Below are 18184 nucleotides of genomic sequence, written 5' to 3' on the forward strand. Positions count from 1 at the left end.
GTACTATGAAGCTCCAGAAATCTTAACCGAACCATTTTGGTTAAAGCGTTTTAATGAAAAATCATTAATTTCACTCTTTCTTCTTTCTATGTAGGAAAACAGAAACAAATAGGTATTTAAAACTGGTTTTGTAGTTTCTTTTTCTTTCTTTTTTTTTAGTCCTAAGGAGTGGACCATATTGCCATGTTGCCTACTTTTGTGTTTTGGAACTTGTTCTGTCTTTGGGTACTCTTTGTATGTATGTTTGTATACTCTTCAAGTATGCAAGTGCTTATACAAGCTCTTGGACCAGTCCTGTTGGAGGTATATCAGAAACTTACTGACCCAACAATGGCAAAATGGATCTGCTCAATGAGAAGCTTCTTTGAAAAGACTAAAAGATCAGGGTAATACTTCAGCCTAGTTTTTCCATCACAGAGAAAATGATATTGAAACTCCAAAGCAAGAAACATCTTCCCTGACTGAGACATAGGATGGGGATAGCTTTTAGGCCAAGAATAGGGTACTGACATCTTTCAGAAGGTAGTGTACCTAGTCCCCACAAGCTGTCTCAGGACTTAATTCATCAGGACTTAATTTACAGATGATCAGTGATTTGATAAAGGAGAGCAAAAAAAGGACAAAGGAGGACAGGGAAAAGAGTAAGGAAGAATGAAGAAAAGAGATGTAAATTTAATTGTATGAAAGAGGGAGCAAGAAAGAAAAATAAAAACAACTTTCATACGCTGCTAGAGAAGCAATTTCATGGATCATCACCAAAACACAATCTCTATTTCTTGTTCCACAGAAGCTACAATACTCGAGAAGATCACAGGTGATTGAATAAATCAATGAACAAACAGCATTGAAAGAACATATAAAAATCCTACTCCCTTTTTTTCTTCTAAATTTATTTATTTACTTATTTATTTAATTTTTAAATTAAATGTTTATTTACTTGAGAGAGGGAGAGAGAGAGAGGGAGGGAGGGGGAGGAGCAGAGAGAGGAGGGACAGAGGATCCCAAGTGTGCTCTGTACTGAGAGCAGACAGCCTGATGTGAGGCTTGAACTCACGAACTGTGAGATCATGACCTGAGCTGAAGTCAGATGCTTAACTGACTGAGCCACCCTGGTGCCCCTTTTCTTCTAATTTTAGAAAAGACATGAGAGCAATTTCATAAAATCAGGAGCTTAACTTACCCTTTTTCTTGTTTTTAACTGGACCTGTTAAAAAAAGAAAATGGAAAATTAAGTCACTGGACATTAACAGAGAGTGTTTATTCTCCAAGACAGTCACAGGAGAAACTCCCATGACATTGTAGAGTTGGAGGGAGCTGCACACCAAGGGTCAGGTTATTGGCAAGGTATCTCCCAACTATCAGACCTCCCCAGTTTGTTTGTGTTTTTTGACTACTGTAACAAGAAAGTTATAAGAAAGATTCTTCCTTAGAAAAATCTTTCAGGCTCAGTCTTTGCAGCGAGGGAATGGGTACTTCTTCATGGGGATGAAATGCCCATAAACACAGAACTCAACAACCATTCCTGAGATTGAAGACTCGTGCATTCAGATGAAGAACTGATATGAAATCTCATGCATTGAAGCTAAATGGAAAAAAGGGTCATTTTCATGGAAGGAGCAGAAGCAGCAGCAGTTTACTTTTTAGTCACTTACTGTGATTTAAATTGTTAGTTATTAAAACAGTGTGACCATAATACATTCATGTGGGGACCACATGCACTCCCACTGTAATTTACTATAAGTTAACAGACACTTTTAAAGAAGTGTCAACAGTTTCACTGAAAATGAGATCACAGGCATTTTCTTGGAAATTACTTCTAAAGAAAACAATTCTCATCAATTGAGGACACTCAGGAAACCCAAGGCTTTTCTTATATGGTTAGGTAACGACCACTCCCCAGACACAATTTAGGTATCTCCCAGACATTTTTTCCCTCCTGGGGACCCAATTCTCTTCATTCTGTAGGTGGATTTGATTTTCTTCAGATACAGGTGTTTAAAATCTGTTCCAAACTCCCATGAAGACACTATTGGACAATATTAAACCACTGTCAGTGCCTTCAGGAGCTTACAAAAAGAACACCAAGCATTTGCATATTGTTTTATAGTCTATAAAACCAATTTTCATGTATCATCTCATTTTATCCTTGCAACAAGCCTAGAATGATCTTTATAAGAGCAGGCTCTAACAGAGGCAGGCTCAATCTGAAGTCAACCTGGAGGGCCACCAGTGTGGCCATGAAACCTTATAGAGGTCCCTTGAAACCAATGTCTGTGTAGACTCCCCTTGCAAAATAATTTTATTTTCATAATTTTCCTGCTAAATTTCATGTGTAACAGTAGGAATTATTATGTGCAGGGGGTGTTTTAGGTTGGGTTTAGCAACCTGCACACTTAAGGTCATAACTCTCCATTCTTTTTCCTCCTCCCAGTCCTTTGTATTCTTTCTCTGGGGCTTATCCTTTATGTTTCTAATGGCATTGACAGCTCTTGACAATGTGCAGGGAGGTTCTGGCAGGGAAGTATGGCTACACAAATACTGCCGACTAAGAGGCAGCACTCAACATGAGAAGGGCCATGTCCTTGACCAAAAAAGCTATTTGAGGAACACTTTACACAGAAAAGCCCAGTCCCATCAGCCAGCTACCAGCCAGCTGCTCAGCTACCTCAGCCTGGCAGAATGGTGATATGGTAGCCATTGCAGCAACACTGCACTCATAGACAAGTTGTGCTAGCCCTGGACAAGTTTCTGACCATTTTAGCTGGCTAGAGGTAGCATTGTTACATCATACTTCAAAGCAGGTTTTGAGGAAATCAGACCATCACCAAGCAACCAGCCCTCACCAAGCATGACTATGGAAGGCAGCACAGTAAATAATGATACACAACTCTATCCTGAAAGAACTTACAATTGGATACGAAAATACTAAAGGGGGAGACCTAAGGGAATATACTGGCCAGTTGAAAAAAAAAGCTTCCTGGAGAAAGTCTGAACTAAATCAACAACAGAAAAGAGGGAAAGGGAAGTTTAAAAAAATGTTCTAACTTCTATTGTGTTTATATTGTACATATATAAATGCATACATATGTACATAAAAAGGAAGAGAAAAAAGAAAAAAATATTTTTTAAACACAACTATTTTTATTCCATTCTTTTCTTCTTTTTTTCAGTGATTCTTATTTTTAACTGAAGTATAGTTGACACAATGTTACATTAGTTTCAGGTGTATGACAGTGATTGGACAACTCTATAAGTTATGTTCACCACAAGTGTAGCTACCATCTGTCACCATACATCTCTATTAAGATATTATTGACTATACTCCCTATGCTGTATCTTTTTATTTTTTAAATTTTTAATGTTTATTTTTGAGAGAGAGAGAAAGAGAGTGCGACAGTCCGAGAGAGAGGGAGACACAGAATCCGAAGCAGGCTCCAGGCTCCGAGCCTTCAGCACAGGGCCTGATTCCCTATGCTGTATCTTTTACCCCTGTGACTTATTCATTCCATAACTGGAAGCCTGTATCTTCCACTCCCCTTCAACCATTGCCCATCGCCCTACCTCTCTTGCCTCTGGCAACTCTCACCTTGTTTTCTATATTTATAGCTCTGATTCTGCTCTTTGTTTATTTATTAATTAGTTTTACTTTTAGATTCCACATGTAAGTGAAATCTATGGTATTTATCTTTCCTTGTCTGACTTATTTCACTTAGCATCATTATACCTTCTAGGACCATCAATGTCACAATTTGCAGGATCACACTCTTCTGTGGCTGAGTAATATTATTTCTTATTGTTTTGATTCTAGTGATTCTGACAAGTGGTATCTTCTTGTGTTTTTGATTTATATTTCCTTAGTGATTAGTGATGTTGAGCATCTTTTCATGTGTCTCTTGGCTATCTGTATGTCTTCTATGGAAAAATGTCTATTCAGGTCACCTGCCCATTTTAAATTATATTTTTTGGGGGTTGAATTGTAAAAGTTCTTTTTTTAAGTTTTTATTTTAGTTTCAGTTAGTAAAATACAGTGTTATATTAGTTTCAGGTATACAATATAGTGATTCAATAATTCTATACATCACCTGAAGCTCATCATGACAACTACACTCCCTAATCCCCATCACTTATTTAACCCATCCCCTCACCCCCTACCCTTCGGTAACCATCAGTTTGTTGACTATAGTTAAGAGTTTGTTTCTTGGAAACAACAGGTTTTGGCCAGGATGTGTAGAAAGGGAAACCCTCTTGCACTGTTGGTGGGAATGTAAACTGGTGCAGCTACTCTGGAAAACAGTATGGAGGCTCCTCAAAGTTAAAAATAGAACTACCCTATGATCCAGATATTGCACTACTAGGTATTTACCCAAAGGATACACAACTATATATTTGAAGAGATATACACACTCTGAGGTTTATAGCAGCATTATCAACAATAGCCAAACTATGGAAAGAGCTTGACTATCCATCAAGTGATAAATGGCTAAAGAAGATGGGGTATGTGTGTGTGTGTGTGTGTGTGTGTGTATGATGGAATATATATATATATATATATATATATATATATATATATATATATGATGGAATATTACTCAGCCATCAAAAAGAATGAAACCTTGCCATTCTATGTGTGTGTGTGTGTGTATATATATGATGGAATATATATATATATATATATATATATATATATATGATGGAATATATATATATATATGGTGGAATATATATATATGATGGAATATATATATATGATGGAATATATATATATATGATGGAATATATATATATATGATGGAATATATATATATATGATGGAATATATATATATATGATGGAATATATATATATATATATGATGGAATATATATATATATGATGGAATATATATATATATGATGGAATATTACTCAGCCATCAAAAAGAATGAAACCTTGCCATTGGCAATGACATGGATGGACCTAGACAATGCTAAGCAAAGTAAGTCAGGCAGAGAAAGAAAAATACCATATGATTTCACTCATATGTGGAATTTAAGAAGCAAATAGATGAACATAGGGGAGAGGGAAACAAAAAAGAAAAATGAGAGAGGGAAACAAACAAGAAGAGATTCTTAAAGATAGAGAACAAACTGAGGGTTGACGGAGGGAGGTGGGTAGAGGATGGGCTAAATGGGTGATGGACATTAAGGACGACAATTGCTGGGATGAGCACTGGGTGCTGTATGCAAGTGATGAATCACTGAATTCTACTCCCGAAACCACTGTATGTTAACTAGAATTTAAATACAAAGCTAAAAAGAAAAAAAAAGTTTATTTCTTAGTTTGTCTTTCTTTCTTTTACCCCTTTGCTCATTTGTTTTGTTTTGTATCTCATCATGGTTTTGATTTGCATTTCTCTGATGATGAGCGATGTTGAGCATCTTTTCATGTGTCTGTTAGCCATCTGGATGTCTTCTTTGGAAAAATGTCTATTCATATTTTCTGCCCATTTCTTAACTGTATTATTTGGTTTTTGGGTGGGGAGTTTGATAAGTTCTTTATATATTTTGGATACTAACCCTTTATTAGATAAGTTCTTTATATATTTTGGATACTAACCCTTTATTAGGTATATCATTTGTACATATCTTCTCCCATATCTTCATCCCAGTCTGTAGACTGCCTTTTAGTTTTGTTAGTTCTTTCCTTTGCTGTGCAGCTTTTTATCTTGATGAAGTCCCAGTACTTAATTTTTGCTTTTGTTTCTCCTGCCTCTGGCAACATGTCTAGTAAGAAGTTACTATGGCTGAGGTAAAAGAGATTGCTGCCTATGTTCTCCTTTAAGATTTTGATGGTTTCCTGTCTCACATGTAGGTCTTTAAGCTATTTTGAATTTATTTTTGTGTATGGTGTAAGAAAGTGGTCCAGTTTCATTCTTTTGCATGTTGTTGTCCAGTTTTCCCAACACCATTTGTTAAAGCAACTTTTTTCCATTGGATATTCTTTCCTGCTTTGGCGAAGATTAGTTGACCATACAGTTGTGGGTCCATTTCTGGGTTGTCTATTCTGTTCTGTTGATTTTTGTGTCTATTTTTGTGCCAATACCATACTGTTTTGATTATTATAGATTTGTGATATAACTTGAAGTCCTAATTGTGATACCTCCTGCTTTGCTTGTCTTCTTCAAGATTGCTTTGGCTATTCAAGGTTTTTTTGTGGTTCCATACAAATTTTGGGATTGTTTGTTCTATTTCAGTGAAAAATTCTATTGATAATTTGATAGGGATTGCATTAAATGTGTAGATTGCTTTCGGTAGTATAGACATTTTGAGAATATTTGTTCTTGGGGCACCTGGATGCCTGAGTTGGTTAAGTGTCTTACTTCGGCTCAGGTCAAGAGCTCACAGTTTGTGAGTTTGAGCTCTGTGTTGGGTTCTCTGCTGTCAGTGTGGAACCTGCTTCGGATGCTCTGTCTTCCTTTCTCTCTGCTCCCATCCCACACTCTCTCTCAAAAATAAACATTTAAAAAGTTAAAAAAGTAATATTTGTTCTTCTAATCCACAAGCAGGACTGTATTTCCATTTCTTTGTGTCATCTTATATTTCTTTTATCAGTGTTGTACACTTTTCTGAGTACAGATCTCTTATCTCTTTGGATAGGTTTATTCTGAGGTATCTTATTATTTTTGGTGCACTTGTAAATGGTATTGTTTTTTAAATTTCTCTTGCTGATGCTTCATTATTGCTTTATAGAAATGCAACAGATTTATGTATGTTGATTTTGTATCTTGTGAATTACTGAATTTATCTACCAGCTTTAGCAGTTTTTTAGTGGAATCTTTCAGGTTTTCTACATAGAGTATCATGTCATCTGCAAACAGTGAAAGTTTTACTTCTTCCTTGCTGATTTGGATGGCTTTTATTTCTTTTTGTTGTCTGATTGCTGGGGCTAGGATTTCCAGTACTATGTTGAATGAAAGTGGTGAGAGTGAACATCCTTGTTTATTCCTGACCATAGAGGAAAAGCACTGCTTTTCTCCATTAAGGATGCTATTACCTGTGGGTTTTTCATATATGGCTTTCATTATGTTGAGGTATATTCCCTGTAACCCTACTTTCTTTAAGGGTTTTTATCATGAATGGATGTATTTGTCAAATGCTTTTTCTGCATCTATTAAAATGATCATATGGTTTTTCTCCTTTCTTTTATTAATGTGATGTATCATGTTGATTGATTTATCAGTATTGAATCACCTTTGCAACCCAGGAAAAAAATCCCACTTGATAGTGGAGATTATTTTTTTAATGTATTGTTGGATTTGGTTTGCTAGTACTTTACTGAGGATTTTTGCATCTATGTTCATTGGGGATATTGGCCTGTAGTTCTCTTTTTCTTGTAGTGTTTTTATCTGGTTTTGGTATCAGATAATGCTTGCCTCATACAATGAATTTGGAAGTTTTCCTTCCATTTCTAGTTTTTGGAATAGTTTAGGAGTAATAGCTATTAACTCTTCTTTGAATGTTTGGTAGAATTCGCCTGTGAAGCCATCTCATCCTGGACTTTTGTTTATTGGGAGTTCTTTGATTACTAATTCAATTTCTCTGCTGGTTGTTGGTATGTTCAAATTTTCTATTTCTTCATGTGTCAGTTTTGGTAATTTATTTGTTTCTAGGAATTTATCCTTTTCTTCTAGGTTGTCCAGATTGTTGGTATACAGTTTTTCAAATATTCTCTTATAATTGTTTGTATTTCTGTGTGTTGGTTGTTATTTCTCCTCTCTCACTTGTAATTTTATTTATTTGGCTAGAAGTTTATCAATTACATTGATCTTTACAAAAAAAAAACAGCCCCTGGTTTCATTGATCTTTTGAACTGTTATTTTTCTTCATTTCCATTTTATTTATTTCTGCTATAATCTTTATTTTTATTATCTTCCTTCTGTTGGTTTTAGTTTTTGTGTATTGTTCTTTCTCTAGCACTTTTAGTTATATATTTATGTTGTTTTTTGAGCTTTATCTTCCTTTTTAATGTTGGCATGTATTGCTATCAATGTGCCTCTTAGAACTGCTTTTGCCTCATCCCAAAGGTTTTGAATCATTGTGTCTTCATTTAAATTTGCTTACATGTACTTAAAAATTGTTTAAAAAATTTAATGTTTATTCTTGAGAAACACACAGAGTGCAAGTGGGGAGGGGCAGAGAGAGAGAGAGAGAGAGAGAGAGAGAAAGAGAGAGGGAGGCACAGAATCCAAAGCAGGCTCCAGGTCTGAGTTGTCAGCACAGAGCCCAACTCGGGGCTTGAATTCACCAACCACGAGATCATGACCTGAGCCGAAGTTGGACACTTAACTGACTGAGCCACCAGGCAGCCCTAAAATATTTTTTTAATGTTTGTTTATTTTTGAGAGAGAGACAGAGCATGAGTGGGGGAGGGGCAGAGAGAGATGGAGACACAGAATCTGAAGCAGGTTCCAGGCTCCAAGCTGTCACCACAGAGCCCAACGTGGGGCTCGAACTCACAAACCATGAGATCATGACCTGTGGTGAAGCTTAACTGACTGAGCCACCCAGGCACCCCTTACATGCACTTTTTCATTTCTTCTTTTATTTCTTGGCTGATTCATTCATTGTTTAGTAGCATGTTTTTTTATCTCCATGTACTTGTGGTCTTTCCAGATTTTTTTCTTGTGGTTGACTTCTAGTTTCTTAGCATTGTGGTCAGAAAAGATGCATGGTATGAATTCTATCTTTTTAAATTTGTTGAGGTTTCTGTTGTAGACTAATATATGATCTATTTTAGATAATGTTCCATGTGCAGCTGAAAAGAATGTGTATTCTGCTGTTTTAGGATGGAATGTTCTGAATACATCTTATATCCATCTGTTACAGTGTATCTTTCAAAGCCATTGTTTCCTTGTTTATTTTCTGCTTAGATGATCTGTCCATTGATATATGTGGGGTGTTAAAGTGCCCTATTAATATTGTATTATTATTGGTTAGTTACTTTGTATTTGTTATTAACTGTTTCACATATTTGGGTGCTTTCTTGATGGGTGCATAAATATTTACAATTGTTATAGCTTCTTGTTGGATTGCCCATTTATTGTTATATAGTGTTCTTCTTTATCTATTGTTACAGTCTTTGTTTTAAAGTCTATTTTGCCTGATATAAGTATTGCTACCTTGGCTTTCATTTGACAATAATTTGGATGATAAATATTTCTGCATCTATTCACTTCCACTCTGAAGCTGTCTTTAGGCCTAAAATGGGACTCCTAGGGGTGCCTGGGTGACTTAGTCTGACTTGGCTCAGGTCATGATCTCACAGCTCATGAGTTCAAGCCCCACACTGGGCTCTGTGCTGACAGCTCAGAGTCTGGAGCCTGCTTCAGATTCTGTGTCTCCATCTCTCTCTGCCCTTCCCCCACTCTTTCTTTTTTTCTCTCAAAAATAAACCTTAAAAAATTTACAAATAAAATAAGTCTCCTGTAATCAGCATATAGATGGGTCATGTTTTTTTCTTTTACCCATTCTGTCACTCTATGTCTTTTTATTTGAGCATTTAGTCCATTTCCAGTCAAAGTAATTATTAATAGATATATATTTATTGCCATTTTATTACTAGTTTGTGGTTGTTTCTGAAGATTTTCTGTGATACTGTCTTGTCTTTCTCTTTCATTTTTGCTGAATTTCTGTGGTGATATATTTGGATTTCTTTCTCCTTATTGTTTGCATATTTATTAGTATTTTTGATATATGGTTACCATTTGGTTTGTATATAATCTTTTTTGCATATAGCAGTCTATATTAAGCTGATGGTTGTTTAAGGTTAAACCCATTCTCCACTCCTCTCATCCTCATGTTTTAGGTATATGGCATCATATTTTATATCCTTTTACTTTGTGAGTTTTTTGACTGATATCTATAGAAATATTTATTTTTACTGCTTTCGTGTTTCCTACCTTCATGCTGCCACTTTTGTTCTTTCCTTTTGATTCAAAGAGTCCCCTTTTATATTTCTTATAGGGCTGGTTCAGTGGTCATGAACTCCTTTAGTTTTTATTTGTCTAAGAAACTTTTTATCTCATCTTCTATTCTTAATATAGCCTTGCTGGATACAGTATTCTTGGTTTCAGATTTTTCCCATTCAGCACGTTGAATGTATCAGGACCCTCCCTTCTGGCTTGGGATGTTTCTGCTGAAAAATCAGCTGGTAGCTTTGTGGGGTTTCTTTTTTTATGTAACTGCTTTCTTTTTTTTCTTGCAGCTTTAAAAGTTTTTTCTTTGTCAGTATATTTTACCATTTAAATTTTTAAAATTTGTTTATTTATTGTTGAGCAATAGAAACAGAGTGTGAGTGGGGGATGGGCAGAGAGAGAGGGAGACACAGAATGCGAAGAGGAGCCAGGCTCTGAACTGTCAGCACAGAGCCTGATGCAGGGCTCGAACTTACAAGCTGTGAGATCATGACCTGAGCCAAAGTCGGATGCTCAACCAACTGAGCCTCCCAGGTGCCCCTTCCATTTTGATTATAATATGTCTTGGGTGGATTTGGCTTTGTTGATTTTATTTGGGGTTTTCTGTGCTTTCTGGATCTGGATATCTGTTTCTTTCCCCAGATTAGGGAAGGGAAGTTTTTAGCTATCATCTCTTCAAATAATTTTTCTGCCCTCTTTTTTCTTCTTCTTCTGGGATTCCTATAATGCCAATGTGATTACATTTGATGGATTCACTGAGTTCTCTAAGTCTATTCTCATTATTCATAATTCTTTTTTCTTTTTTTTCCAGCTTGATTATTTTCCATTACTCCATCTTCTAAGTCATTAGTTCATTCCTCTGCTTCTTCTAGCCTGCTGTTCATTCCATCAAATGTGTTTCTCATTTTGTTTATTGAGCCTTTTATCTCTGGTATGTTATTGTTTATCTCTGTGTCAAGGGTCTCACTGATGTTGTCCACTCTTTTCTCTAGTCCAGTATCTTTATGATAATTACTTTAAATTCTCTATCAGGTATGTTACTCATATCTGTTTTATTTAGATCTCTGTTCATGGCCATTTTCTGTTCTTTCATCTGGGACAGATTCCTCTGTCTTCTCATTTTGTCTAAGTCTCTGTGCCTGCTTCTGTATGTTAGGAAAGTCAGCTACTTTTCCTGTTGTTGAGAGTAATGGCCTTATTTAGAAGACGACTTATAGTGCCCTGCACTGTGTCCTTTGTTCCCCAGGTCCTGGCACTACAGGGAATGTCTCCAATGTGTGCTGTGTGTACTCAGCTATTGTGTCCTGGCTGCTTTATCCTTCTGGCCAGTCATCTGCAGAGGATGCCTTTGCCTGTTATAGGTGATGTTTGCTTCCTGGCCTGAATATGGTGTGTTTTAACCAGGTGTGCTTGGTGTATTTGTGAAATGAGACCTGTCACTACTGCTGCTGGAAACAAGGTCCTGCAAAACTTTTGGGTCAGGAGACATGGCATGGGCATGGGTTTAGGCTGGTCTTCTGGAGGAGGGGGCCATCTGTGCTGGGGCTGAGGCAAGTATGGCTAGGAAGGGTGGTTCCAACAGAGCATGAAGTATGGGGCCTGGTATAAGCAATGTGGGTAGCCAGTGTTGGCACTGTACTGGTTCCTACAGGTGGCTCTGTGTTTATGCTGAGGAGTGGTGGGGGTGGGGGAATGATGCCTATCAGTTCCTATGTTCCTGGAGGAGTGTCTCCATTAATACTGCCTCTCTGAGACAAGCTCTGAGATGAGCAAATAACCTCCCCACTATGTGCCTTGGGCCTTCTTCAGATTGCTGTTTACATACTATATGTTTTCACGCTGTTTGCTCTGCCGTCTCTCCAAGAGCAGCTCCAATGCCTCCAGACTCTTCCCTAGCAAGACCACTGACCTTAAGAATTCCAGGCTTTAATCCCCACTGGTTGCAATAACTCACAAAATTCAGCCCCCTTCATTTTCCAAGCCAATTGCTATGGGGAATTCATTTTCTTCATGCATTCTCCTGTATGTTAGTCTGTCTCTCACCCTTCTTCACAATTGTGGCTCCCTCCCTGATGCAGTGGCCATGATCTGTTTCTCTCCCAAACCATGTCTCTGTACTTCCTACCTTCTTCGATGTGGCCACTTTTCTATCTTTAGCTATGGAGTTTGTTCTGCTAGTCTTAAGATCAATTTCTGGGGTATTTATGATAATTTGATAGTTATCTAATTGTATTCATGGGATGAAGTGAGCCTAGGGCCATCCTACTCTGCCACCATTTTCCTGAATTCTAAGTTGTAGAAGTCCTTTATATATTTTGGATATTAACGCCTTACCAGGTATATGATTTACAAATACCTTCATTAGGTTACCTTTTTGTTTTGTTTTTTATTTTCTTTGCTATGCAAAAGTTTTTTATTTTTATTAATTTTTTAATGTTTATTTATTTTTTGAGAAACAAAGAGACAGAGCACAAGGAGGGGAAAGGCGGAGAGAGAGAGAGAGAGAGAGACAGAGACAGAATCTGAAGCAGGCTCCAGGCTCTGAGCTGTCAGAATAGGGCCCAACACAGGGCCTGAACTCACAAACTGTGAGATCATGGCCTGGGCTGAAGTTGGACACTTAACCCACTGAGACACCCAGGCACCCCCAGAAGTTTTTTATTTTCATGTAGTTCCAATCGTTTACTTTTGCTTTTGTTTCCCTTGCCTGAGGAGACATAGCCATAAATGTATTGCTATGGCTTATGTCCAAAAGAGTACTGTCTACACTGTCCTTTAGGAGCCTTATGGTTTCAAGCCTCACATTTAGGTCTGTAATCTATTTTGAGTTCATTTTTGTGTGTGGTTAATAAAGAGGTCCAGGGGCACCTGGGTGGTTCAGTCAGTTGGGCGTCCGACTATGGCTCAGGTCATGATCTCGTGGTTCGTGGGTTCGAGCCCTGTATTGGGCTCTGTGATGATAGCTCAGAGCCTGGAGCCTGCTTTGGATTCTGTGTCTCCCTCTGTCTCTGCTCCTCCCCCGCTTGTACCGTCTCTCTCTGTCTCTCAAAGGTAAATAAAGATTATAAAAAGAAAGAGGTCCAGCTTTATTCTCCTGCATTTAGCGGTCTAGTTTTCCCAACATCATTTATTGAAAAGATTGTCTTTTCTCCATTCTATACTCTTGCTTTATTCATGTAGCGTGGGTTTATTTCTGGACTCTCTATCCTGTTCCATTGATCTATGTATCCATTTTTGTGTTGGAACCATACTGTTTTGATTACTGTAGCTTTGCAATATATCTTGAAATCTGGGATTGTGATACCTCCAGTTTTGTTCTTCATTCTCAAGATTGCTTTGGCTGTTCAAGGTCTTTTGTGGTTCTATAAAAATTTTAGGATTTTTTCTCCTAGTTCTGTGAAAAGTGCTACTGGTATTTTGATAGGGATTGCATTAAACTTGTAGATTGCTTTGGGTAGTATTGACATTTTAATTATATTAATTCTTCCAATTGATGAGTATGGTACATATTTCCATTTGTGTCATCTTCAATTTCCTTCATCAATGTCTTATAGTTTTCAGAGTGTAGGCCTTTTACTTTTTTGATTAAATTTATTCCTAATTTTTCTTTTTGATATAATTGTAAAGGGAATTATTTTCTTAATGTCTCTTTGTGCTATTTCATTATTAGTGTATAGAAACACAACAGATTTCTGTATATTAGTTTTGTATCCTGCAACTTTATGAATTAATTTTAGTTCTAATAGTTTCTTGTGGAGTCTTTAGGGTTTTCTATGTATAGTATCCTATCATCTACATATTGTGTCAATTTAACTTCTTCCTTACCAATTTTGATGTCTTTTATTTTTTTCTTGTCTGATTTCTGTACTATATTGAATAAAACTGGTGAGAGCAGACATTCTTGTCTTTTCCTTAACTTAGAGGAAAAGCTTTCTGCTTTTAACCACTGCGTATGATGTTAGGTGTGGGTTTTTAAATATATGGCCTTTATTATGTTTAACTATGTTCCCTCTAAATCTACTTTGTTGTGAGTTATTAGCCATAAATGGATGCTGTATTTTGTCAAATGCTTTTACATGTACTGATGATCATATGGTTTGTATTCTTCTTGTTAATGTGACTTATCACATTAATTGATTTGCAAATATTGAATCACTTTGCATCCTGGGAATAAATCCCACTTGATTGTGGTCAATGATTTTTTAAATGTACTGTTGAATTTGGTTTGCTAATATTTTGTTGAGGATTTTAACATCTGTGTTCATCAGAGATATTGATATGAATGTTTTTTTTTGTAATGTGGTTTTGGTATCAGGGTAATGGTGACCTCGCAGAATGAATTTTGGTTTTCCTTCGTTGTCTATTTTTTTAATAGTTTGAGAAGAATAGGGTATTAATTGTTTTTAAAATGTTTTGCAGAATTCACCTGTGAATGAATCCATCTAGTCCTGTACTTTTGTTTGCTAGGAAGTTTACTTTATATTTTTAGAGAGAGTGAGAGAGAGAGCAAGAATGAGCAGGGGAGGGGGCAGAGGGAGAGAAAATCCCAAGCAGGCTCCATGCCCAGTGTGGAGCCAGACACAGGGCTGGATGCCACAACCATGAGATCATGACCTAAGCCAAAATCAAGAGTCAGTTGCTCAACTAACTGAGCCACCCAGACGTGCCTGTTAGGAGTCATTTTGTTTTTTTAATGTAAAAAAAATTTATTACATTTGTTTTTGAGAGAGTGAGACAGAGCGTGAGCAGAGGAGGGGCAGAGAAAGAAGGAGACACAGAATCTGAAGCAGGCTCCAGGGTCTGAGCAAGCATTCAGCACAGAGCCTGATGTGGGGCTTGAACCCACAAACCATCAGATCATGACGTGAGCTGAAGTTGGACACTTAACTAACTGAGCCACCCAGGCACCCCTTTTTTTAAAAAAACAAATTGATTCACTTTCATTACTAGTAATTGGTCTGTTCAAATTTTCTATTTTTTCCTATTTGGTTTAGGAAGATTGTATGTTTTAAGAATTTATCCATTTCCCATAGGTTGTCCAAATTTTTGGCGTATAACTTCATACTACTGTCTTATAATTCTTTCTTTCTTTTTTAAGACAGAAAGAGAGTATGAGTGGGGGAGAGGGGCAGAGGAAGAAAGCGAATCCTAAACAGGCCCCACACTCATTGTGGAGCTGGATGTGGGGGCTCAATCCCATGACCCTGGGATCATGACCTGAGCTGAAATCAAGAGTTGAACTCTCAACAGGCACCCTGTCTTATAATTCTATTTTTGTAGTGTCAGTTGTTACTTCTCCATCATTTTTGGTTTTATTTACTAGGGTCCTCTTTTTTCTTGATGACTCTAACTAAAGGTTTATCAATTTTGTTTATCTTTTCAAAGAACCAGCTCTTGATTCACTGATCTTTCCTATTGTTTTTAAGTCTCTATTTCACTTATTCTGCTCTAATAGTTATTGTTTCATTTCTGCTGCTAGCTTTGGACTTTGTTCTTTTTCTAGCTACTTTAGGTGTAAGGTTAGATTGTTTATTTGACATTGTTCTTGTTTCTTGAGGTAGGCCTGTATTGTAAATTTCTCTCTTAGAACTCCTTTTGCTACCTCCCAAAGAATCTAGATTGTTGTGTTTTCATTTTTGTTGGCCTCTAGCTCTTTTTTAATTTCCTCTTTGATTTCTTCACTGACCCATTTGTTGATTAGTAGCATGTTGTTTAGCCTTCATGTGTTTGTGTTTTTTGCAATTTTTTTCTTCTAATTGACTTCTAATTTTATACCATTGTTGTTGGAAAAGATACTTGATGTGATTTCAATCTCTGAAATTTATTGAGATCCATTTTGTGGGATAACACGATTTATTCTAGAGAAAGTTCCATGTGTACTTGAGAAGAAGAATTTGTGTTCTTCTGTTTGGGATGGAATGTTCTGTATATATCTGTTACATCCATCAGGTCTAATGTGTCATTCAAAGCCACTATTTCCTTGTTGATTTCCTGTCTGGATGATCTATCCATTGATGTAAGTGGGGTGTTAAAGTCCCCTACTATTATTGTATTGGTGTCAATTTCTCCCTATATGTCTGTTAACATCTGCTTTATGTTATTTTAGGTGCTCCTATGTTGGGTGAATAGATATTTACAATTGTTATAACTTCTTGTTGGATTGATCCCTTTATCCTTAGGTAGTGACTTTGTTTCTTACTACAGTTTTTGGTTTTTTTTAATGTTTATTTATTTTTGATAGAAAGAGAAAGACAGAGCATGAGCGGGGGAGGGGCAGAGAGACAGGGAAACACAGAAGCCGAAGCAGGCTCCAGGCTCTGAGCTGTCAGCACAGAGCCCAACTCGGGGCTCAAACTCACAGACCGTGAGATCATGACTTGAGCCGAAGTTGGACGCTCAACCGACTGAGCCACCCAGGCGCCCCTACAGTCTTTGTTTTAAAGTCTATTTTGTCTGATATAAGCATTGTTACCCTGTTTTTGTTTGTTTGTTTGTTTTTGCTTCCCTTTGCATGGTATTTTTTCTCCATCCATTCACTTCCAATCTGTATGTGTTTTTAGATCTGAAATGAGTCTCTTGTGGGCAGCATATACTTGGGTCTTGTGTGAAAAACAGCTTATTAAACTACCCACAGATAACTACAGATAACCACAGATAACATTTTAATGGATATCTAGAAATTTTTTAGGCATATGTATGGGTATTTTTATAAAATGGGATCAAATAAAAATGTTGTTTATATATATATATAAAACATGAATATAACTATATATATATATAACTATATATAGTTATTTCTATGCCAATAACTATATTTCTACATTATCATTTTTAATACAGATTCACCAGCATTATAAAAATAACTCTTTAGATTTTTATGGTTATTTTATGATTTTATTTTTTATGTTTAAATCTTTAATTTGGTATAGATTTTAGTATACAGTGAGATAAGGAGCTAATTAAAATTTTTATTTTTATTTTCCAAAATGACCATGAGGTAAAGAGTGCTGAGAGCAACAAGGGCTCAAAGCCAGTTGTTTCTTCTACTTCAACTTGTGTCACAGAAGGGCTATCATAGAGCTTCTACTCAGTAGATATTTGGCATATCCCTTGGAAAAAAATAAGGATGAAAAAGTATAGGCAAGATTGTCATTAGACTATATTACATTTCTCACAAATACTAGTGAGCACATCATCTCAGCAGTATAGGATTTCATTCTTGTTCTAATATAGCTCACCACAGCTAGTAAATGATTCTTATGAGTTTTAACATGGACCTCTAACCTCTGGCTCTATACCCACCATACCCATTTCTTTCATTTGAGACCACTGCAGTTTTCCAGCTTCTAGAGAGAAAATGCCAGGGAGCTAGATGTTAGATATGAGCATCCTGACCCAGAACATAAGCAGCAACTTGAGTTCTATAACCTTTTAGATACATTGATTTATTTTCCTTATGTACTTCAGAACTTTTTTACATATCTACTCAGAGCACTAAGACTGTCACATGTCTGTTTATATGGTAACTGCCAATATTTCTATATAACTCCAATTCCCTCTATTTGTAACCATACTTTCTGCAGGCAAAACCCACAAATGCATCAGAGTGGGACAGACGGGTGTCCAGTCTAAGACTGCTTTGATAGGAGAATTGAGATGTGACAGGTTTTGATCAATGTGGACATGGAATTTGCTATCTGACATTAAGGAAAGGGGGTCTTGTAACAGCATCATGGCCATGGAGGCCAGCAGCAGTCCTAGCCAGATTCTGGTCCTGACTGAAGATAGAGTAGATGACTCTTCTTCTGATTCTTCATCTTCTAAGTTAGGGAACAGTTTGTATACTTTGTCTTTATTCAAGGCCTAGGGTTTTGATGAAGATAAATAATGTGATAACCAAAGCTAACATTTATTGAATATATATGAACCATGCAATAGTTGCTTTACATATCTTATTTAGGTCTTATGATAATCCAGATAAGTAGGCATTATTATGCTTATTTTATAGATAAAGAGATGTCTTAAATAAATTGCACAAGGTCACACAAATTGCAGGTATTTTAAGATAAGCTGGAACTTCAGAATGATTCACGTTATTCTAGATGTGTTTTGAAAACTTAAAAATAAATATATATTTCCTGTTTCTAGTTTGACATGTCAACAGCTTGAAAGTCATCACTCCCATACTCACAACAAGAAAAGAGCTGAACAAACTTAAAATCAACTCTTAGAT

At 36.5% G+C, this 18184-nt stretch overlaps 2 protein-coding genes across 6 annotated transcripts in view; one reads left to right on the plus strand and one right to left on the minus strand.

Annotated features, from left to right (window-relative positions):
• Nucleotides 1-18184, minus strand: part of EDA (ectodysplasin A) — a 415885-nt gene that overhangs the window by 19831 nt on the left and 377870 nt on the right. For all 5 annotated transcript variants that reach the window (XM_081794023.1, XM_081794025.1, XM_081794024.1 and 2 more), the window contains exon 3: nt 1181-1204. In XM_081794023.1, the coding sequence (XP_081650149.1) occupies nt 1181-1204 (24 nt within the window). The remainder of the gene's footprint in view (nt 1-1180; nt 1205-18184) is intronic.
• The window catches only part of LOC145714407 (uncharacterized), a 47887-nt gene continuing 47386 nt past the window's right edge, over nt 17684-18184 (plus strand). Inside the window, exon 1 of the mRNA XM_081793916.1 lies at nt 17684-17786. Coding sequence (XP_081650042.1) covers nt 17684-17786 — 103 coding nt within the window. The remainder of the gene's footprint in view (nt 17787-18184) is intronic.

This window comes from Panthera onca, chromosome X (genome assembly GCF_046562875.1).
Source record: "Panthera onca isolate mPanOnc1 chromosome X, mPanOnc1 haplotype 2, whole genome shotgun sequence".
In the NCBI taxonomy this organism is placed as follows: Eukaryota; Metazoa; Chordata; class Mammalia; order Carnivora; family Felidae; genus Panthera; species Panthera onca.